Here is a 23,739-nt window from a genome sequence, read left to right on the forward strand (position 1 = left end):
TGTGTGTGTTGGCTGGGAAGTGGCATTTCTGAGCAGCTGGTTGTGTGTGGTGGGAGTGGGTTGATCAGAACCGAATTAGGTGGCTTCTAAACCCCAACAATTGGGCTCGCTTTGCAGTCATTTCATCAAAGGACATTGCTGGTGGGAAATCTGGAAAAGCCGAATGGTGCTCTCTCTCTCTCTCTCTCTCTCTCTCTCTCTCTCTCTCTGTGTGTGTGTGTGTGTGTGTGTGTGTGTGAGAGAGAGAGAGAGAGAGAGAGAGAGAGAGAAGAGAGAATGCTTGGGGCATCTTTGGGTATTTTACCACCATTGGGGTATGTAGGTGCATGCAGACACCTGAAAATCTATAAGAGAGCTTCCTTCCATTGACCTTGGAAGACATTATCCAATAATGAAAGTAGAAACAAAGCCAGAACAGATATTTTAATATTTGCCTCCTGTCACCGGTCATATTCTTTACATGTTAACTAAAAGTAAGCAATAGATGAAGCTAAACACAGAATAACATATCAAAATAAGGCTTAACATGGTAGCAATCAAGCTAACGGGGAGTTAGTAATAATAATAAAAAATGGCTAAACCTGAGCAGCTAGGTAGCGCCAGTAATCTGAGGTCTGTATAGAACCAAGAGTAAAACAGCACCTTAAAATAACTTTTGTTGTACAATAAGCTTCCTTGCTTAGCCTTCAAGGGGAGTCACAGAAAATCTTGTTGGGCCTTTACAGACCATTTAGTTATTTATGTATTTATTTAAGACACCCCCCCCCCGGTAGTCACACATTTGTGTAAAATGCCAACATATAGCATTAGGGAGAAGCAACTCTTCCCCCCACCTCCTGCCCAGTGAGCAAAACAACTGGTAATGTGATAGGTGGAATGTGACTATTCAACTGTCTTAAGCATCCTGCCAGTTAGTGCTTGTGACACAAATGATGACCAGCCCCCCACCCCACCCCACCTCTCCTCAACTCTACACCTAGTAGAGGCTGCCATGCACCTGGTTTTTCCCTGGACACTTCCAGGAATTGGACTGTCAAAATGGCGTCTGGGCGTCTGCAAAATGGTGGTGGGTGGGGAACGCTCAACAACTTTGGCTGGATTTTCACTTTGGGGAATATGGCAACCCTAACCTAGTGGCCTTTAAAAACAAAATGATTTGGAGGTACTTCTCAAACTGAAATCTGACACAGTGCTATCTAGCCTTTACAGTGAGACTTGCACCTCTACAATGAGCCATGGGGGCAAATAAAATAATAATAGTCATACCTCGGGATGAATACACTTCAAGTTAAGCATTTTTGGGTTGCGCTCCGCGGCGACCTGGAAGTAACGGAGCGCGTTACTTCCGGGTTTCGCTGCTCGCGCATGCACATGACTTCATGAGCGGAAGCGGCGAAACGCGACCCGCGCAGTCGCATGTTACATCCAGAGGTACCACTGTAATAATAAATCTCTCCTCATATATCTGCTGGAAATTCAGATAAACTTTATGTAGCACCCGCACACATGTTGATAGTGACTGGATTCAACTAAAATGCATCTCCTAAGGTTGCAAGCAGACGAGCTTCTGAAAAGATCAAAAGAAGCTTCTCAATTGGACTATTACCCACCCACTCCTTTAAAAAAGCAATAGTAAAATGGGCAGCCCTGTAGGTTAAGAAATAAGAGATGCAGAGACACCTTCCCCATAATGGAGGGCTGCATATCTGATGCCCCATCTCTAAAGGGGTGCATGGCCTTGATGCTATCCTGCAGAAAGACATCCGTTTTCATTTATGTTCCAATGACTGAAAACATTATGAAAGAGCTAGTTTGGCATGTCCCCACAGGAGCTAATTCCAGTTCACGTGTGTCCAGTTCACAGTTCAAACTCATCCAAATGATCCTCAGCAACATTTCTTCAACATTTGGAATATTAGAAGCTGGTATGCTGAAGTGTAAGATATACTCAAGAAGACTGAGAAAACATCAAAGCACACACATGGTGGAATGTGAATGGCTTAATTGCCCCCCCCCCCCCGCCACCGACAATTATAGTCTTTAAGCTCAAAGGCCCAAAGATTCTAAAGTGTAAGGAGATGAACTGGAAACTGAAATTTCATTGGGAAACAAATTTACCGTAGTTTACCTGGCAGTTATGAGAACTACATTCAGGTACAGTTGAGAAATCTTGGACTAATTCGGTGAACTTTGTTAAACTGGACTAGTTCATTCCAAACTCTGGACTGTACTGCAATGAGGAACTTGTGGGAGGATTGAGCCAAAGCTATAATGTGGTTGGGCTTGCTTTGCTTCTGAAATTATATCTTAAGAGCTGTCACGTGGCACAAGCTTGTTTACTGCTGCCCCCAAAGGGCAGGACTCGAACCAGTGGATTCAAATGACAAGAAAGCGGAAGAACTTTTTGGCAACAAGAGTTGTTTGACAGTGAGACTGTGGTGGACTTTCCTTCCCTGGAGCTTTTTAAGCAGAGTTTGGATGGCCATCTGTCAGGGACTATTTAGCTGTCATACCTGCATTCCAAGAATTGGACTAGATGACTCCTTGGGTGCTTCCCAACTCTCTAATTGTATGATTCTATAATTTAGATATAGACAAGAAATTTCTTTCAAAGGACTGCCCTCGTGTGGCTGTTTAGCAGGCTGCTAGAGTGGAAAATGATTGTGTTTTCTCCTTCATGAAGCCACACCACTAGCTAAGTGAGAGGCTGGGAAAACTGGAGTGGGCCTAATTAATTGTGATTGGTTTTTTACTTATTTATTTAAAAAAATACATTTATCTTTTCCTGTAAAATTTTGCAACCGGTCAGAAAAGAGTTCTGCTCTAGGGTTTGGGGCATCTAGCTGAGGCAACTTAGGGTGGCTTTGGCTGTGCTGCCCTAGCACAGTTACACCAGTCACTTTGGCAATCAGCTGGGAGAAGAGAGTTGGAACATGAATGTGTGCAGGGAAGTTACATAGGCTGTGCATCTACAAAGCTGCCTTCAGACGAGACAACTTTGCAGCCTAAGCAAAAGAAGTAGTCACTGGATTGGTTCAACCTGTTGCCAGTAAACACCGTACAGGATGCTGATTGGTATGTGTGCAAGAGGTTTCTGGTGGGCGGGGTTTCTGGTGTGGGAAGAGAAGAATGTTGGCCCCCGCACAGCAAAATAAAATAAGGGAAACAGCAATTCCAAAAGTGAACCACTCCAAAGGCTCTGAAAAAACCTTCTTTGCTGAAGCACTCAGGGAAATGTGTAAATATCATCACTCTTCATCCAAAGTAACAGTCATTTACTATCTCCTACAGGCAATAGGAAATGATCATTTTCTCTGAACACAGAAATCTGCCTTACAGCAGGCTCTGATTATCTGCCCACTCCAGGGATGGGGAGCCTGCGGCTCTCCAGATGTTGTTGGGACTCCATCTCCCATTATGCTCGCCCATGGAGGCCAGGCCACCTGGGACTGATGGGAGCTGGAGTGCAGTAACATATGGAAGGCAACAGGTTGGCTAACATGGTCTACTCTCACTGGATCCCCAGAATGTTGGGCAGAATCAGTGGTTTGTCTCCAACTCAATCCTACTCAGAGTAAACCCACTGAAATTAGTGGCACTACGTTAACCTAAGTTAACATGAGTAGAACTGACATCAGATACAACCCAGAGTCCTGCTATGTAATTATATATATTTTAGAAACCTGGATGTGGCAAGAACAGTTACACAGCTCCAAGGATGGTGATTATACAGTAGACCTACAATTTACGCACATTTAATTTGTGCGCATTCAGCTTTATGCAATTTAAAAAAAAAAAATACAATGCAAAGGGGACGGGCATCTGGGGGTGGTGTGTGTGTGTGTGTGTGGAAACCTTGGCAATCCCACCCACCATTGCACCCAATGGGTCTTGACCAGGGGTCAGCAAACTTTTTCAGTAGTGGGCTGGTCTACTGTCCCTCAGACCTCGTGGGGGAGCTGGACTATATTTTGAAAAATATAGTCCATTTAATTTAATGAATGAATGAATGAATTCCTATGCCCCACAAATAACCCAGATTTTAAATAAAAGCACACATTCTACTCATGTAAAAACACCAGGCAGGCCTGACAAATAACCCAGAGGTGCATTTTAAATAAAAGGGCACATTCTACTCATGTAAAAACACGCCTTGGTTTGCCTACCCATGGTCTTGACTATTTTAAATTTTGGCTTTATGCACTAACCTCCAGATAAGCTGCAGGTCTGCTTCACTGGAAACAAATTGGCGACAATACATTTTCAGAAGTACTTCAATAAATGGGTTTCTTAACACATTTTGAAGCCCCCCCCCCATCCACACACACACACACACACCACACTAGCTACCCAAGTTGCTCCTTGATGTCCGACCAGCAAAGTTGGGACATTTTGTGGTGGCCTTTTGATGATGGGCATTACCAATGCCCACTGGTCTCAGGGTGACTGTCTCAGAGGTGCCTACTGAACTGCAGTAATAGCAACTAGAGCAGTGTTTCCCAAACTCCCCCCACCCCCATGAACAACTTTGAAAATTATTGTGGACACCCTAATCATTCTTCTGCCTGTTTCAGCCATTGTGTTGCATGATGCAAATGCTGTATGATTTTTAGTTGTATTTTTACAGTCATGCCATGGACTACCTGGATGAAGCTCTTGGACAATAGTTTGGGGACCCCTGAACTAGATAGAGTGTTGGTAGTACACAAGTACACCCCATAGGGAATTCCCTGGGTGGCGCTTGGACACTGCAGTATATCAGGAGTTATCTTTTGGGGGGCTGGGTGTGCTTACACTCGCCCCAGCATCCGCGCTACCCACCAGTTGCATGGCATGATTACACGGCAGATGACCCTCCCTCCTTGGTAACAGTAAGGGTAGGGGTAATACCCTAGGAGAGGCTCACACACCCTCTGGCAGTATCGATGGGCACGGCGGCACTGGGCACAGCAGTATCCTCTCTCGTCCCACAGGGGATGGAACTCCAGTCCGTTCTGTGACTGAAAGGGAGGGCAAAAAGGAGGGCAAACAAGGAGGGCAAAAAGGCAGGAAATCAATCTCATTTGTACAGAAGGAAGAAAGGGCAGACATATCTGGGAAGGGGCCATCGTTAGTGATGGGCAAGTCTCTTAAATTCCGTGCCTCATTTCTCCAATCTTAAATTCAGTTTTTTCGCATTTCCACATCTGTTTGCAATTTTTTTTTAAAGGCCAAATGAAAACCCATCCCCAATACATACCACATCTTTACTGTTATTTTTGCTAACATATGCATTTTCATGCACACTTTACCCTAGTATATACATTTTTGTAGACATTATGTGGCTGGAGATTTGAATTGCAACATTTGAAGGGGTGCAAATTTCAGAGGAGGGCTGTGCTTTGGTTCAAAAAGTGCCACTATGCAGGTCTGCCTTTAAATGCAAATTGAGTTTAATTTCTCCTCCATCCCTAACCCATAGCATTTAATGCCTTGTTTCTGGTAAAGCAGAGTGCACAGAGACCTATGTTGTGTGGCTGTATATAAATTTAATAAGTCAATAGTCTAGCAACACCTGGGATAACACAGGTTCCCCATCCTTGAGTTGCTTCCTCAATGTTTCCTCCTCAAGAAGTTCAGTCCCAGAGCTCAGTGATGAAAATGGCTTGATCCCAAAGGCTTATGTCAGGGATCACCAACAAGACCCATTGTGCTCACTAGTACTTCTTATGGCACCCTTGAATGGTCTCAGTAAACACCCCCTCAAAAATCCACAACGCACAAGGGACGGTTGGTCCTTCCTGCTCAGTTCCTGTTTGCACTGGCTCAGCCTCTCCTGTATTGAACATGTCCTCATCATTGGATACAGGGATTAGACACCCACCCTTCTTTCCATTCTGGACAGAAGAGAGCTGCAAAGAGCTTTCCTTCTGTGACCAAGCTTTTGTGGTGGCTAATATTGGTGCCTCTAAAAAAAGAATGGTGATGAGACCACTGTGGTCCTGTCCCTTCCCTCTCATTTAGATGTGGCAGCCATTGTTAAGAATTTGCATGATTTGGAAATTTTAGCTTTAGCAACTAGACTCAGTGATCAGGAAACTAAGTTATATGTAAAAAAAAAGGTTGAAATTTAAACTAAATTATATCTACTTTAGGGTATAAGTTATTGACAAAAAGTATTTTAAATTTCGAAGTATGATATTTGAAAGATACCAATATGATATGAAATAAGGGAATAATTTGCTGATACGTTTATTGTAAGGAACGCAGGGTGAGGGGGATGTGGGGAAGTCCAGTTGGTAATGTAAAAATGTTTCTGAAAGTTGGATTTTTTATTTCTTCTTTCTTTTGTTTTTCTTTCTTTCTAATATGTCTTACATGTTTCTGACTTTGTAACTGAAAATGTAATAATTTTTTTTAAAAAAATAAAATAGATGTGGCAGCCATTTAGTGTTACTTCATACCACGTGTTCCCCAGGCAGCCATTTTGTGACCGCTGCCCACAGCACTATCTTAAAATTCTAAATATGCCCATGAGCCTCAAAAGGTTGGCTGCTCCTGACTTACGTAATCATTCACAGGGAAATCCTCTTCTGTGAGCTGCCGGGCCTGACGTTTGGTACTTGGTCTTGCATCCTTAGCCAAGTGTTGCTCTTCCTTTTCCTCCTGATGTCTAGCCCAGTCTTGCTTGTCTCTCAGAATCGGATCCTCTTCCTCCTCCTCCTCCTGACCTTCATTTTCAAAGTCAAGAAGTTCTGGCTCTAAGAGGCAGAGACAAACAAGTCACCATGAATTATTTTTCTGGTGGAAATTAAAGTGGTTTATGGCTTACCGCTGGAACCAGTTGTGTGCTAATTCATGCATAAGAGCACCTTGACAAACTGTCATTGACAGATCATACAGAACTGTGCTTAAATGGCAACTTATGTGTCTGGATTTTTACTTTTTAAAAAATATATATGGCGAACCTATTTTAATGCCTGTTCCAGATCAGAGAAAACACCACCACTACAGGACTCTAGTATGCTGCAACCATAAGCTAGCTCTGTATTTCAGCGATGTCTCCTTTTCAAGTTGCGAAAGATTCTTCTCCCCCCCCCCCCCCCCGGAACACACAGAAGCTGATAAGGAAACACAGGTGAGCTTTGCACGGGGTAAAAACATGACCAACCATACTGCAGTTGACGTCAGTATGTCTGAATTCAGTTTTACTCTGGGCCAAAGAAGGGTGTCTTTATCTGCACTGGTAGGCTGCAGGTTCGTCAACATGCTACAAAGAGGAGAAGAATAAGTGGCCTTACCTCTTAATAAAGTCGGGTGGATCCAGTATACAGTCACATTTTTGCAGAGCTCAAAGATCTTGGAACCTTTCAGGAAATCTTTATTTTCAATAGGCTTCTCCCCTGGAATCCAGACTACAGACTGCTCGAAATAGGTATCTGTAATTTCCTCATCCTGCGAGAAATTTTTAAAAAATGTCTTTTTCTTCATTTGTTAACCTAGAGGAACAATTTCATAGAGCTGTATTTCCCATACATTTCATATCCGGGGCACTATTATTTGGGACTAAAACTGGAGGCACACCTCACTCTTTACTAAAAAAACAGCTATCATATTGGTGTTTTCTTGATTTGTGTCCAAGATACTGCACTGGCATCCTCTTTGCAGCTTGCTCAGATAAAGTTGCCACTCAGTGTCCCGCCTTCCACTTTGCCCAGACATAAAGGGCATGAGAGGAAGCTGCCTGAATGAAATGCATATCTATATCCCACAGTGGGCAACTAGATCCCTCCAGGAAACCTTATAAATCCAATGTTTCCTACTTGGAGGCCTCATTATTCCCATCACGGCTAAAAATGTAGCCTCTCTCCTAAAAGGAGGGCTTCTTTAATACACCATTCGGAATCAAACTGGTCCCATGAAGAAGGTCCCAGATTCAGTCTTTGGAATCTCCTGAGAAGGCTAAGAAAGAACGCTGCCTGAAACCCTGGAGAGATGCTGCCAATCAGGGACAACAAAAATAAGCTAGAATCAGGGGTGGCAAGGTTTACCTCACCTGGGCTGGTTCACTCCACCAGAGAGCCCTCCATGGGCCGGATTGCACGCGCATGTGAGCGTGTGCATCAGCGATTTCTGGTGTCTGTGCAGACATGATTTCTGGCACCGTGGAAGCGAGTCCCCACGCTGCGCTGTGCCAGTTTAGTGCAGCATGTGGGGACTCACTGAGCGGGGGGCTCGGCTCAGGAGCGGCTCGGTTAAACGACCCCCGTGGGCTGCTTGTGGCCCATGGGCCTTAGGTTGCCAACCCCTGAGTGAGATGGACCAATGCTCTGACTCAGTATAAGGCAGATTCCTCTGTTTCTATGCATCTTAACTATTTTGACAAGCTGTGGAATTTCGGGTTAAAATATTTCATTTAGCCCTTCAGTTCTGCCACTGGTTTAGCTGGACCAGTTTCATCTCTGGAACTAATTCCATCTGGACTGCTTTAGTTAGGCCCCTGTTTGGCATTTAACATATGCTGTGAGTATATCTGCCTGGTCTGTGAGAAATTTAAAAGCTAATGGGATTACTCTCGGTCTGTACTTTCCATGCTGTTATAAATCTCTGGCTGTCCTGGGTCTTATTTAATTCAGGGAGTTATTCATTTTTGCATACTTCCAGCTCCTCCATGTCCACGTTGGATGTTTCAGGAATCCCTTTAATCTGGTTTCGGATGAAGCACTTTGGGTCTCCCACAAAAAAGATGCCTGTTATTCCCTAGTGGAGCAGGAAAAAAAAGGCTGGTGAAGAGAACTAAATGCATAAAGTCCTGCAGTCATTGTATGGGTATAGTTTAATTCAGGGTAAGAAACACCATTTGATATTTCAATAAGGTGGGCGCTGGATTTTATTGATGGGGCCAAAAGTCTAGGCAGCATTTAAATACTGGCCATAGTATGTGGTTCTTTCCCTGCAATGAATATATAAAAAATAAAAGCAATATGAAACAAAGAATATTTTTATTGTGTGGTTTCTATTCTATGTTTTCACAGGGCAATAGCACATCCTGATGAGCACCTCCTTCCCCTTTGCAAACTTTCATTGCATAATGGCTAAGATTCCTGAGCTAGAAGTCAGGAAGCCCTGGGTTCAAATCCCACTTATGCAGTAATCTCACTGATTGGTTTGTCTGACAATCAGATCTAGTCTTCCTCCCTCTTGCAATACTCAACTACTTTACAGGCTTATAGTTCATGTGCAAAAGTTCAAGTTTTCCCAGTCTTGCAATGGTAAACATGTGTCTCTAGAAAATATGTGAAGTGCTTTGGAAACTCCGAACGAGTACTCTATATAAATGCTTCGTTATTACTGCAAGTGGGACGTACAACAATGTGATATTTTTGTCTCAGCCTGGGGAGGCTGCATCCTTGTATACTGAAGGAAAGGGAATTTAACAAAAACCTCATGGCACACATCTCTACAAGCTCTTCTGGGCTTGATCAGGTCAATTCTCTCCCCTCCCTCCCCAAGTTTCTCCCTCCTCCAATACCTCAACATTCTCTAGGTCCTAAAAGCTCATATGTGGTTGTCAGGCTTTTATTTTTATAAATCACACACTCTTGTATATGTACTTAATACAGAGTGATTCTTCACTACCTTATTTTTGGTTGGCACTCAATTCATGTGAGTTCACTATCAGTATACCATAGTCGTTAAATCATGGGATGTTCATTGAACTGTTTATAACAATTGGCTTTCAGTGTGCAGACCCAGTGAGTTTTTTTAGAGGTACATGTACACTTCAGGAATAACTCCACAATATGTCCCTAACGGGTGCCGCAGAAAGTGAAAATGCCTCACTCGGTACACTGTTATGTTTGATCTACCACAATCGGGCAGAAATGACAGTACATACATTTTTGAAGTCATGTATTTCCAGAACCTCCTTGTTGCCCTTTCCAGTTTGAAAGATCTCTGTCCTGGTTAGAGGATCTATCTTCATCAATATCTTCTGCTTCTCTCCTTCGCTGAAAAATGTGTGCTCCATGTCATAGATCTGTAATGACAAAGTGGGGAGAGGGAGGAAGATGCAGAGGGAGTAATGGCTGTGTTTCCCAAAGACCCAGGACAGGGGTCAGCAACCCGCGGCTCCGGAGCCGCATGTGGCTCTTTTACACCTTTGCCGCGGCTCCGGGGCGGATACTAGTGAGGGGAGGAGGCGCATTGTGCGTCCCAACACTCCCCACTGTGGCGGGCGCTGTACTGGCTGTGACATCGCATGGGGCGGTGCGTGCATTAGTCACGCACCGTCCCGACGTCACCTTCCTGCCCGCCCGCCCGCTACATTGTAAGGGGCATGTACGCTGGTCACTGCATTGAAAGGGGGCATGTACGGTGGTCACTGTTTTGAAGGGGAGTGAAGAACACACACACACAAAAAGGTAACTTGTTAATTTAACATTTATTTCTATGAGGAGGAGTAATTCTGAGGGGTCAAACAAAGAAATAATAAAAAAGTGACAAAAAAGTTATTTTTATAATGACGAGTTTTGTGGCTCCCAGTTTTTTTTCCTTCGGAAACGGGTCCAAGTGGCTCTTTTTGTCTTAAAGGTTGCAGACCCCTGACCTAGGATGTCCTTTGCAAACAAGCGAACATTTCCTGCTAGCCAGCTTGCTAGTTTGGTTCTTGAAATATCTCTGCCAATGTAACCTGTTACAAGCCCTCACTTAGTCCTCAGTGTTCAGATATTCCAGGGCAGGCAGAGATACCCTGTTTATTTTTCCTTTGGATGAGAGAAAACTGGAGCCTTACGGTTAGGGTAAAGGTAAAGGTACCCTTGACCGTTAGGTCCAGTCGCGGACAACTCTGGGGTTGCATGCTCATCTTGCTCTATAGGCCGAGGGAGCCGGTGTTCGTCCGCAAACAGCTTCCGGGTCATGTGGCCAGCATGACTAAGCTGCTTCTGGCGAACTAGAGCAGCGCACAGGAACGCCATTTACCTTTCCACTGGAGCGGTACCTATTTATCTACTTGCACTGGTATGTTTTCGAACTGCTAGGTTGGCAGGAGCTAGGACCAAACAACGGGAGCTCACCCCGTCGCGGGGATTCAAACTGCTGACCTTCCAATCGGCAAGGATACCCCACTGCAAAAGAGGGCAGGGTTTCTGCACCTTTAATAGTTGTGTAGAAAAGGGAGTTTCAGCAGATGTGACTTCCTATGCAAGCTGTACCTGCACAACTATTAAAGATGCTGGAACATAAGAAGGAACATAGGCCTTATACAAAGTCATTGGTCTATCTGCCTTAATGTTGTGTACAATGATTGGCAGTGGCTGTACAATAATTTAGGCATGGGACATCCCAGCATTGCCAGGTATGGCAAGGAGATTGAATTTGGTACTGATGCTCTGCCCTGCTTTCTTTTGCACTTGGGCATCTAGTTATATCTTTGCAACAACAGCAAAAGCAGCAACAATTCTGTTTACAAATGTATGAGTAGGACACCAATGGGAGAATGGTGGATGCTTCTCCAAGGTCATAGTTCTTTTGCACTGCACCTTGGGGAAAAGACCTTGAGCCCATTGGGAGCAGGAGACAATAGCAGCTTTGGGAGATGGAAGGTTTAAATGAGGGAAACTGCATGCGGTAAAAGAGCCAAGACAACTTCTAAAGCCATGCTCAAAGAGGTAACTACGAATAGGCAGAATTTTCAATTTCAGTGTCAGTTTCTCATTTTTCCAGTCTTAAATTCTGTTATCCACATTTCTGCATCAATTTGTGGATTGGAAAAAAAATTCCTCAAGGAAAATTATCAGTGTTTTCTTATTTCTTCCAATATGGCACTTTTTGGGTATGAAGATTTGACCAATGTACACATCTTTGCAAGCCGTTTTCCTCAATATAATGCACAGTTGTATGTTGATTTTTAAAAGTATGCATTTTTGTACATATTGTTTGGTTGGAGAACTACAACACCAAATTCAGCATGTAGCTGATGTCGAAGGATAATTGCGATTCAGTTTGCCTGTTGATTTGAAAAGTGCATTCAGGTGTGGACAAAGTTGAGTTTCTACCCCATCCGTACTGGCAACTACTGTTTCTCTCTCAGAAAGTGCCAAGCACTCATCTCAGACACCAACCATGCAGGTGACTTGCCCATTCATGTGGCAGGACCGTTACCACTGTAAGCACGAAGGTTCTCTCGTGGGAAACCAAAAGTTATTTTGGACAAAACCATAGCAATATTAACCTGAGCACATTAGGAAAATGGATTTTGCAGTATGGAAAGTTTAAGGTGAGGTCTTGGAAAGGAAGAACGTGCCAGGCATCCTCCAGGAACAAGCTGTGCTTCAGATTACTTGCAGTGGCATCTGAAGAAAATTTGGGAAAGGATCTTGAAATTCCAGTCTTTACACATGGAATGTTTTTTTTTTTAATGACTTTGGCAGTGTCCACATCTGAAGCTATTTCTTAAAGAGAGAGAGAGAGACCTCATGCAAAGTTCTAAATCAGAGGGTAGGATTAATGATGAGAAATGTCAAAGAGATTACAAGTCTCCTAAAATTGCTATTCCTCTGTAGTTAGCAAAAATCTCATTTATTATTTGTTTGTTGGTTTGTTAAATTTGCATTTTACCTTTTCAATAAATGTCCTCTTATAATAAGGTTCAGATGTTCTGGAAAAAAAAGCCCTTGTGGTACCGTTTCATCTTTTTCCTACTCTATGCCACAGGAAATTCATTTATGGTGTTAGTTTCCTCTAGAGGAGAGGGAGAGGGAGAGGGAGAGGGAGAGAGAGAGAGAGAGAGAGAGAGAGAGAGAGAGAGGCTCTTGTGGTGTGTTTCTGTTTACAGATGTTCAGGTTGAGCAGGTTTTACTGGAGTTGGTGGGGCATCACCACATCCATAATGGCACCTGACCTGCCTTTACCCATCTCCCAAATTTTCTTGGGTCTCATATTTCCTTAAACTGTTGCCTTCTGGCTCCCCTTGTGCTGAGCCTCCAATCAAAAATCTGGTTTATTTTATCTATTTCACAAAAATTATACATCGCTTGATTGTAAAAAACAAACAAATCCTCAAGGCAGTTTACAAAAAGAATAAAAAAGTAAAATGCCCAGTCAAAAAAGTTCATAACGAATATTTAAGACATTCAAAAATCATTAAAATCAACGGTCAGCTAAAAAAACACAACACAGAGTAAAACCCGCATCAACATTCTACATGTCTAGGTAGGCTTGCCTCAACAAAAATGTTTTTAGCAGTTGCTGAGAAGAGTATGGTGAAGTCTCTAATTCTCATTCTGGCAGGTGGGTGTTGTGACTCTTATTCCAGATACTTGGAATAGCTCATTGTTCGTTCTCATCAATTGATCAGGCGCCACCAAGTCTGCAAGCGAGAGCCACTTGCATTTCAGAATGCTCTGATTCATAGCAGCTCTTTCCATTTATGATCTGTTGTTGTTCACCTTCCGCACAAATATTGGAGGGAGAACGAAGCTACAGGGTATTAGATAGGACTCTGGGCTCAGTTGTCCTACTATACCTGCAACCCTTTCAAGACAGTACCATCAAGTCACTTATTCCAGAATTTGCCAAGCACGCCCCTGCTGTTGTTTGGGAGCCCTCCTGCTCGTTTTGCTGAGACATCTGCCCTCAAGCCCTACCTTTATGGTGCCACTGGCATCTTAAGTAAACTTGGAGTTAAAGATCAAAGGTCTGTGCTCTGTCAGCAGGCTAAGACGATGCTATGACAAACAGGGCAATGACAAACATGGGCGCTTTTGGCCCCCAAAAGAGAGTCCAGGGTGTTTTCCATAGCTGTCAACTTACAGATTTGAAAATAAGGGACCAGCAGCCTTGAAAATAAGGGATCAGCAGCCAAAATAAGGGATGAACAATTACTTTGATAAAATACATATTTTGTTGCATGCAAATGGCTTTAGATACCTATTAGGTCCATAAATTACCATATAGCATATATTCAACACAAAAAAACAGCAACAATTTGTTGTTGACAAAGCACAGCTGGACATATAAAGGGCCCCATTACCTTCAGTAGCTTATTTAAGGGACATCATCAATAAGGGACAGCAGTGGGACATGGCGCTGGGATAAGGGACTGTCCCGCCAAATAAGGGACGCTTGACAGCTATGGTCTTTTCATGTATGCTTGCTTGTTGAAACAAGGATGGAAGTTGTTTTCTTTTCAAGATGTTTTGCTTCTTGTCTTTATTTGGGTTTGCAAAAATTGGCATTGCATTAGAAATCCAGCCCTGGTGCAAGTTTGTTTATCCTGGAAGTTGCTTTGGATGGCTGGACGAATAGTTGTTTCCTGATATCACAGGGACAGAGGGGAGTGAGAGGAGAGAGGTGCGCCGTAGTTATTTAAAACACCTCATCCCTATGTATCTGTATGCATTTTAAAAATGCTGTAGGGTGTATAATTATTGGTGACATTATGCACATGTGGGATTGCTGATTAGTGCTGCTTAATGAAAGCTGCGGGGCTAGAATGCTATTGTGCCCGCCCACAACAATTAATTACATTGCTTGAGGAGGGGGAGGGTGGCGAAGTCTTAAAATGCTGCTCTTTTGTTAAGTTCTGCCTCTGTGGAAAGAATTCGGTTGAGTTAGGTGGCATTTGTTCAGCTTGTGTTTGTTTAATATTCTTTCCCAATAAATCCCAGCCCTGTCCTTTAAAAAAAAAAGGTTTTCTTGTCTGTGTCTTAGTATTCTCTCCCACTCCCCACATTTTGGCTCTAAGGTTTATTTAGCACTGTGTCTGCTAGGCCTTCTGTGTGTCTTGTGAATACATTGTACAGTCTGCTACATTATTATGATTACAGTGGTACCTCGGGTTACATACGCTTCAGGTTACAGACTCCGCTAACCCAGAAATAGTACCTCGGGTTAAGAACTTTGCTTCAGGATGAGAACAAAAATCGCTCAGCGGCGGTGCAGGGGAAGGCCCCATTAGCTAAAGTGGTGCTTCAGGTTAAGAGCAGTTTCAGGTTAAGAACAGACCTCCAGAATGAATTAAGTTCTTAACCTGAGGTACCACTGTATAGCGCTTTTCTCACTGTTACTATTTCCGCTTGCTAAGCAGCCACCAACTAGCAAGCATGACTACAGCCTAGTTTCATAGCACATACTTTCATTATCTCATTATTTCTAATAATTGTTGTTTGTGGCATCACAGAACTGTAGAGTTGGAAGGGACACAAGGGTCATCTAGTCCAACCTCCTGCAATGCAGGAATCATTTGCCCAATGTGGAACTCAAACTCAGGACCCCGTGGAAACCGATAGAGGCATTTGCCACTGACTTCAAGTGGGACATGTGTGTTGTGTGAAATGCTTGCGCGCCGAGAGGCGGCAGCGAGGCAGCGCACGGCCGGGAAGAGGCGACAAAGGGACAGAGGGGGAGACAGAATGAGGGGGTTGGGGAATGAGCTTGAGGCAGAGCCTGAGGCGTGGCATTTCAGCCTCGGACTTGAGGACCTCACCGCCCGTTCAGTCAGTCCCTGTGCACTGAGGTAAACCCAGTACAAAGTCCAGTCTCAGACTTTGAAATGAAATGGCTGTGCAGGCCAGATTTAGGATCCTGGTGGGCTGGATCTGCCCGCAGACTGTAGTTTGAGGACCCCTGCCTTAAAGTATTACCTTTCTTTCTTTTGAAAAAATACAACACATGGGGCTACCCCTCTAAAAATTGGCAGTGTTAGCTCCCTCTACAGGGGTATATCCTCCAACATTTCTCCAATGAAAATAGGGACATCCTAAGGAAACGCAGGACCTTCTGGGTTCAAATCAGAAACTGGAATGGCTTCTCTAAATCAGGGACATCCCTGGAAAATAGAGACATTTGGAGGGTCTGGTGGGGGAGCCATGTCCCCAGATTACATCCCCTGATGTCAAAAGGCAAGGAAGTTATGGCAGTTCTGGATTTGTGATGGAAAGTAATGGGATTTCCGGAGATCTGTATTTTCTGGATTACAGTTCGGATTCAGGGCACGTTGGATTGGGTCCAGATCAGTCCGGAATGAATCAAGACCAATCTTGAGTTTAAAATCGGGGCCACGATTTGAATTGGGGTGGGGCATGCACAGCCCGGCTTTTTGCTATGTAAGAGGTTAATTTGATGGGGCCCTGCTGTCCTTGCCTCCTCTCTCCGCGTGGCAATAAAGGCTTGTTTGTGTGAGGTTTCATGTGAATGAAAGGGGAGGGGGGGGAATCATATAGCCTGGAATGTGTGATTGCAGGAGATACTTTATTCAGGTCTAGAGTTCCAAATGCCCCTAGCCTGGGCTGCAAGCCCATTACCTTGATGGAATAAAAAGATTGTAGGCAAAATTTGAGAATGTTTATGCAGGCTTGTTTATGCAAGCTTATTTCCCTGTTTCTGGATCCTGAAAGATCTTCCAGGATTAATCAGAAGCAGAAGACGACCCCCCCCCCCAAAAAAAACAGCCTCTCTCTGTCAATTTGCAGCAGACCCTAATAACTGGGCTCTCAGCTGAGCTCTAATATGTATCTGCTGCGTGGCAAAAGACTTTGGGGCTTTGATGTGTCTGGAATGAAAATGTCTTCTGCAGACCTAGCTTCTGAATAGCAGCTATTTATTGGAAGCAGATGTCGGACAATGAAGAAAGCAGCGGGCGGGCTGGCAGAAGCCTCCATTAAGAGCATTGTCAGAGTTGGGCTGCTTGCGAGATTGTGGCTAGCAAAGAAACTTCACTTGCCATCTCCCTAAGTATTTAAAAGTAAAGGCAGGGTGTGATTGCAGACAACTCCCAATTAACACAAAGGTTATGTTCCAAGGCACCATTGAAAAAGATGTGGTGGAACAGGGGCTTGCTCCATCCACTCTGTGCATCAACCTGGTACAGTGGATGCTCGGGTTGCGAACATGATCCATGTGGGAGGCACGTTCGCAACCTGCAACGTTCGCAACCTGCAGCGCCGCGTCTGCGCATGTGCAGGTTGTGATTTGGCACTTCTGCGCATGCGCGACTGCCGAAACCCGGAAGTAACCCATTCTGGTATTTCCGGGTTCTGGCACGTCCGTAACCTGAAAAAACGCAACCTGGAGCATCTGTAACCCGAGGTATGGCTGTATTGCAGTACTTCCAGAAAAAGCCTGCAAACACCTTGCCGCACCCCTTTTTGTGACATTTGTGGGTCATTTCTGGGTTTGGCGCGATGCACGTGTGTGAGGTCAGACATGTATTGGACATGCCTAAAATGGTTGCTGCCAGTATACTAAAACAAAGGAATGCTACTTAAAGACCATTCTGGGATGCATCTGAGTGCGGGGCCTGAGGATGACACTGTAAGTAACCAAACAGTTACACTTGGCTTATTGCAGTCAACTCTCTACAGTGGTACCTCGGGTTAAGTGCTTAATTTGTTCCAGAGGTCCGTTCTTAACCTGAAACTGTTCTTAACCTGAAGCATCACTTTAGCTAATGGGGCCTCCTGCTGCCGCCAGAGCACAATTTCTGTTCTCATCCTGAAGCAAAGTTCTTAACCCGAGGTCCTATTTCTGGGTTAGCGGAGTCTGTAACCTGAAGCGTATGTAACCCGAGGTACCACTGTATTTGCAAGCCCAGTGAAGATAGGAAGTTGCTTTATGTCGAATTAGACAGCTGTCCAGCTCAGTACTGTCAACATTGGTCATATCTGCACCCTACATTTAAAGCACACGGCTTCTCACTAAGAATCCTGTCATTTGCTAAGGCTGCTGGGACTTGTAGTTCTGCAAGGTATAAACCACAGTTCCCAGGATTATTTTGGGGAAAGCCATGTGCTTTCAATATATAGTGGATGTGACTACTGACTCGCAGTTGGTCTCCAGGGTTTCTGGAAGAGGTTTCTCCAAGTCCGGCCTGGAGATGGCAGTGTAGGAGTGTTCCCGAGTGGGCCAGTTCATCTTGAACTCTGTACATGCCCTGTGACTGTGTGTGATTTGGCCTTGTGCTGAGTAATGAAACCTCTGTGTTTTTAGGATGACATGTCCATCTCAGCTTGGAGAAAGCATCGTCCCTCCAGCTGAAAGGAGAGTGGGCAGTCTGTGGGTGTGTGAAAAATAGCAGCCAGCAGTGTGAAGAAAGAGGGGTTGTATTTTGTAATGTTTGTTTTTATTTGCCAAACTAAAACACCAAATCGTAAGTTTCCAGTGTGCTGTCTTGTCCAAAGTAAACCACAGCCAGGTAGTGCTGTTCTCGTTCTTACTGCTTAAGGAAGCAGGATAGCAGTGGCTGGGAAGGTATATTTGAAGCCATAAGGGCCAGAAACTTTTTCAAAAGACAAGACACTGCAGACTTTTAGTATCATGCTGAATTAAGTGCCTATCAGAGGACAGAAATCCATAAAATTCTAGGTGACAGTTGCCTGACCCCTTCGTCAACATACTTAAGGGGCACACTGAGGCTTGTGTGACTGTGGATTCTGCATCTTAATGTAATTTGGATTGCCAGGGTAAATTGAAACTGTCACTGGAGCTGTTAGGTGAATATTCCAGCCTTTGCAAAGCCTCTTTAGTACCACACTTTGACATTGTGAGCCCCACTATGTTCCCCAGAGGTCCAGAGAAATGGCAGAGAATCAACATGGTTGGCAAAGATGCAGTTCCTGAGGAATAATAATGTGATAGTAGGTGGTGGCCTTTTGACATGCCCAGGAGCTTGAGCGTATGTTGTCCAATTCAAAGTACTGGTATTGACCTATAAATCCTTAAACGGCTCAGGACCGCAGTACCTCAAGGACCGCCTCTTTCCATATGAACCTACCCGGACCCTGTGGCCCTTCTTCATGTGCCCCCTCCATGAGAGTTCTGGAGGGTGGCAACATGAGAATGGGCCTTTTCTGTGGTGGCTCCCCATTTTTGGAATGCTTTCCCCAGGGAGGCTCACCAAGCACCTTCATTAGATATCTTTAGGTACTTTCTCTTCTCCCAGGCCTTTGGCTGGTTAGCATTCTATGTCGTTTTAAATGTGTTTTGTGGGAGTGGAGGGGGGCTTATTGGTGTGTTTTTGTTTGTATTATGTCTTTTGTGTTCTTATCTTGTATTTATATGTTATGAACTGCCCTGTGATCTTTGGATGAAGGGCGGTCTACAAATTTTAAAAATAAATAACAGACAAAGAAAGAAATCACTCATAGCAAAATTAAATGTACTAATGGCACCACCCACGTGTAAGAAGCATGGGGAAACCTCAGCTTAGATTGCAGAAGGGTAATCCCTCCCACAAATGGGCAGAGTGCTAGGGCTCTGCTTGCAGCTTTCCCACAGGCATTCTGGATGGCCACTGTGAGAACAAGGGGCTGGACTAGAGGGGCCACTAGCCTAATCCAACAGGTTATTTTTAGGTTTATGCTCTTATGCCTGTTGCTTAAAGCAGTGTTTCCCAACCACTGTTCCGCGGCACACTAGTGTGCCGCGAGATGTTGCCTGGTGTGCCGCGGGAAAAATTAAAAAATTGAAAGATTATTATTTTTTTAAAGTCAAATTTTCGATTGGGGCGCCGTCACTAGATGACCCCTGGGGTTCCCTCCCTCCCTCCCGCTCTGCGCCTCCCTCCTCCTCCTCCTCCTCCTCCGGGGAGGCCCTTCCTGGCTCTCGGCCAAGGCTTGGCGGCTGCCACTCACTCACTCGCTCGCCCACCCGTCCCTCCATCCCTGCACCCGGCCTCTCCCCCTCCGTCCCCGGCGCGGGGGCTGCCGGGATCCGTAGTCCCCTCGCCCTTGGGCTCCGCGCCCGCGCGGGGTGCGCAAACTACGTTTCCCAGCGTGGCCTGGCGGGCCGGGCGTTTTGTTTGAAGCGCTCTTCTCCCGGCCATGGAATGAGCGCGGCGGCGGCGGCCGGGCGGGCAGGGGCTCTTCCACGCAGACCCCGCGCAGCCTGCCTGCGCCCCCGCGGAGATCGGGCGGCAGGATGGAGGCCGGGGATCCCCGCGGAGGCGGAGCGGCGGAGGCGGAGGCTGCCCCCCAGGTAGGGCTGCGTCGGGGGTTTTTATTTTTGCAATGCTGCATCCGCGCCGGAGGGGACGCATCGGACCGCGGGGAGACCCCTTGGCGGGCGTGCAAGGCAATGCATGCGTGCAGGCGTTGCATGGAGTGCAGTGCAATGCAATGGCAACGCGGCGCCCTGCATGCATGCATGCAACTTCCACCGGCGCTCCGGACTTGGCAGGTGAGGGGGGTCCCCAGTGGGCGGCAGAGAGAGCCGGGAGGGCGAAGGGGAGCCGGGGGGGAGCAGCGCTGCTCCCCGAGCCGAGCCCGGGGGGAAACTTCGGCGTCGTTGCACCGGGTGTTGGAAGCGGAGGCTGGCGGGGGCCCCTCACCTGCAAAACCTGGTCGCCTCTCATATATTTCGTGCATTGCATTCATCGCCCGCTTTCTCCTCCAAGGAGCTCCCGGGGGCGCGCGTGGTTCTCCCCGTGTTATCCTCGCAACAACAGCCCTGCGAGGTGGGTCAGGCGAGTGGCCCAAGGGAGCACCCAGGGATTGTCCTGGCCAGGTGGGGTGATTTGAACCCTGCTCTCTGCCCGGTCTTCGTCCTCATTTAGCCCCCACATGTGCATGACTGTGCATGACTGAGGTTTTCCCCCCTCGTCTTGGCTATGGTGTGAGTCTGTGCTGTTAATTAATGGGGTTCTGCCTTCGGAGAAGATGAGCCAGCCCTCAAGGAGGTGATTATGTAATTTCCTAGCAATTCATGTCCCTCCCGGCGTGACGCTGCGCGCTGACGTCACGGGGCTGTAATGGTGGTGTGCCTCGAGATTTTTTTCATGAAACAAGTGTGCCTTTGCCCAAAAAAGGTTGGGAAACACTGGCTTAAAGGACCCCTGACCATTAGGTCGTGGCAGACTCTGGGGTTGCAGCGCTCATCTCGCTTTATTGGCCAAGGGAGCCAGCGTACAGCTTCCGGGTCATGTGGCCAGCATGACTAAGCCGCTTCTGGCGAACCAGAGCAGCGCACGAAAACGCCATTTACCTTCCCACTGGAGCGGTACCTATTTATCTACTTGCACTTTAATGTGCTTTCGAACTGCTAGGTTGGCAGGAGCAGAGACTGAGCAATGGGAGCTCACCCTGTTGCGGGGATTCGAACCACCGACCTTCTGATCGGCAAGCCCTAGGCTCTGTGGTTTAACCCACAGTGCCACCCGAGTCCCCTATGCCTGTTGCTTAGGGTTGTCATAATGCCAAAAGTGAAAATCGAGGCAAAGCATTTCTAAAGCATTATTATTTTTCAATTGCGCTGCTTGCCATATGTCCAGGTTTTCCCGGACATTTTTCTGATTCTGAAAAAACCCACCCAGACGCCTTTTTCAGAGCCTGATTCCCATATGTATGGCAGCCCTACCATTGCATTTGATGTCCAGGGAGACATGAGATATAGAGATACCATCCAACTAACACAACTAATAGTTCTTGATAATAAATTTATCCTCCATGCATTTGGCTAAACCTTTCACCTTGCCCCTCCACCCACACATTATGATGCAATCCCCTGATTTTCTCTCTCTTCAGGGTATGAATACACAACCCCCTAGTCACAAACCATGTAAGAATGCCAGTCCTATGATAGTATGGCATCAGATTATGGATGCTGTGTTTTTACATGCATGCATTTTTTAAAATAAAAGGGCTGCAACTCAGAAGCAAATACCCAGGTAAGGAGGGAACAGACCACTGTCTGAAACCTCAGAAAGTTGCTGTCAGCCAACAGGACTGAACCAGATGGAGCAGTGGTCTGATTTGATATAGGGGAGCTTCCCATATAAGTGTATGAATGAGATCTAGCCGCCCCTGCCCAATGTCCTGCAAAATAGGTTAATAAAAGAAAATGTAATACAACAGGTTTCCCCCTTCCAGAGTCCTTTTTTGGCTGCTTAATGCTGCAGGCACGGAACAGCACAGAGTAATCAGCCACCCTCAAGATTTGGCTCCCTCTCCCTTAAAGTGGTGGCATAGTGGGTTTCCCACCAGTTTCTGGCAAGCTAATGGAAACAACATGAAAGCACTTATTCACAAATTTATTACAGTATGTGACTGCTACTATGAAGGAGATGGAATGCCTCTGTGGAAAGGATCCCATTATTAAAAAGCAAAGCAGGGTAAGCACCTAAAACTTTGCGTAAAATCTACTTGAATGGTCTGCGTCCTTAAAATAATAACAAAAGAGGATATTTAGAAACACCAGGTAGATTTTAAATAAGTAATAAAATAAAATAAATATTAAATTCAATGCACAGAATGCAACTTACTTTTTTAGGTGGTGGATTCCAAAAATAATAGACCCCAAGAAATGTCAGGATGACAGAGAGCACTAGGCTGCAAAGCAACACCCCACAGATCTTGTATCTTTTGCAGAGTTCTTTCGTAGCTTTAGGTGTTTGTGCCTAATAGATAGAAAAGGGGAAAGTTAGAGAAAAGTCAGTTGTCGAGGCAAACTGTAATGTGCTGGGCATGCATGCTTTGAAAGACAGAATGACAGATCTTAGCAAGTAATTGAAGGCATTCACTAACCCACCCTGTAAAAAGGATATCAAAGCAATCAACCTACATCTTGGACGTAGAATTCCTCAGAGATCTCCTGGGGATCTTTCGCCATGGTGTTTCCTCCCTCTGCGTGAAATTTCCTTCTGCATGCAGAGAGAGATGGAGAGACCTCTGGGGCTGAGGTGGAGCCACACGATGCTTTGCCTCACATGGGTGTGTCGGGGAGGAATAACTCCCTCTTTCCCTGGCTCAAAGTGATCGTAGTAAATGGTACTTTTTCCAGTGTGTGGAATCTCATAGGGTGGGAGCGTTGGGAGTACACGAAGGCTGCGAGTTCCCATGCTGATGCTGGCATAGGGTTAAGAGTGTATGTTGGGTGTGTGTGAGTGTGTGTGGCTTGCGCATTGAAACTGAGACCACAGAGGCCATGCGTTGGTTTTCTCTCTGAACTGGAAATGCTTGCAAAAGTACCCTTTATGCACCTGCTGAAAATGGGTAACATTTTGCTCCTCCCTTGGTGACCGCTAGTTTCTTTCCTGTGCTGACTGAAGTCACATCTACACACACCATGCTCATTTACAGCACATGGTTTTCCCCAAAAGAATCCTGGGAGCTGTAGTTTGTCCGAAAGAAGATGGCGCCTGATGCAAGTGAGCCTGATGCTGTGAGCCTCAGCAAAGTGAGTAGGAGCTTTTAAAAATTAATAAGGGGGAAAGACACACTCCCGGAAAACAAGCTTATATCCCAGCCAGATAAGGACTCCAGGAGTCACCGGACAGCATTTTAAACACCCTCCCTTCCTTTGAGGCTCTTCTAAAGCCGCTTTGAAATCCTGCTGAAGCCATCCAAAACTCCTTGAAGTTATCTAAAACTATTTGAGGCTAATTACAACGCTCCGAGTTTCCTTCAAACAAAGCCCTCAAATATATGGATGGGACAAAGTCACCCAAATCACAGAGCTACAGTTCCCTCCCTGAGCTACGCCTCCCTGGGCGTAGCGCCCTTAACAAACTCCCAGGATTCTTTGGAGGAAGAAGAGTATTCAAACAATGTCAGAACACAAGAAAGAAAGAAGAAGATAACCTAAGCTGAGAATGAGTGAGACAGGGCCTTCCCCGATGCTGTTGGCTCCAACTCCCATCAGCCTCAGCCAGCATGGCCAATGTCAAGGATGATGGGAGTTGCAGTCCAACAACATCTGGAGGGCCACACAGGTTCCTTGGTTATTTTCCTCTTTATTATTTGTGTTCCGCAATTGTCTGAATAT

The 23,739-nt window shown here is 45.5% G+C and overlaps 1 protein-coding gene across 1 annotated transcript; it reads right to left on the reverse strand.

The window, feature by feature from the left end:
* Window positions 1–408: 408 nt before the first annotated feature.
* On the reverse strand, window positions 409–22,851 carry TNMD (tenomodulin). Its single transcript, XM_028715499.2, has 7 exons — window positions 22,537–22,851; window positions 22,238–22,372; window positions 9,878–10,018; window positions 8,638–8,739; window positions 7,281–7,434; window positions 6,547–6,740; window positions 409–5,000 (listed from the first exon to the last, which is right to left on the reverse strand). Exons 1-7 carry the CDS (start codon window positions 22,582–22,584, stop codon window positions 4,791–4,793), a joined length of 984 nt encoding a protein of 327 aa, XP_028571332.2. The 5' UTR covers window positions 22,585–22,851; the 3' UTR covers window positions 409–4,790.
* Window positions 22,852–23,739: the final 888 nt, after the last annotated feature.

The sequence above is a fragment of the Podarcis muralis genome, chromosome Z, assembly GCF_964188315.1.
Source record: "Podarcis muralis chromosome Z, rPodMur119.hap1.1, whole genome shotgun sequence".
Classification (NCBI taxonomy): Eukaryota; Metazoa; Chordata; class Lepidosauria; order Squamata; family Lacertidae; genus Podarcis; species Podarcis muralis.

What these genes read in the sequence shown, in the direction of transcription:
- TNMD (XM_028715499.2), bottom strand. Translation starts at nt 22,584, where the DNA reads ATGGCGAAAGATCCCCAGGAGATCTCTGAGGAATTCTACGTCCAAGAT. An exon ending in AAATACATGACTTCAAAAAT is followed by an intron (nt 8,740 to 9,877) that starts GTATGTACTGTC and finishes CTGCTCCACTAG; the next exon opens with GGAATAACAGGCATCTTTTT. An exon ending in ATTTCCCTGTGAATGATTAC is followed by an intron (nt 5,001 to 6,546) that starts GTAAGTCAGGAG and finishes CCTCCCTTTCAG; the next exon opens with TCACAGAACGGACTGGAGTT.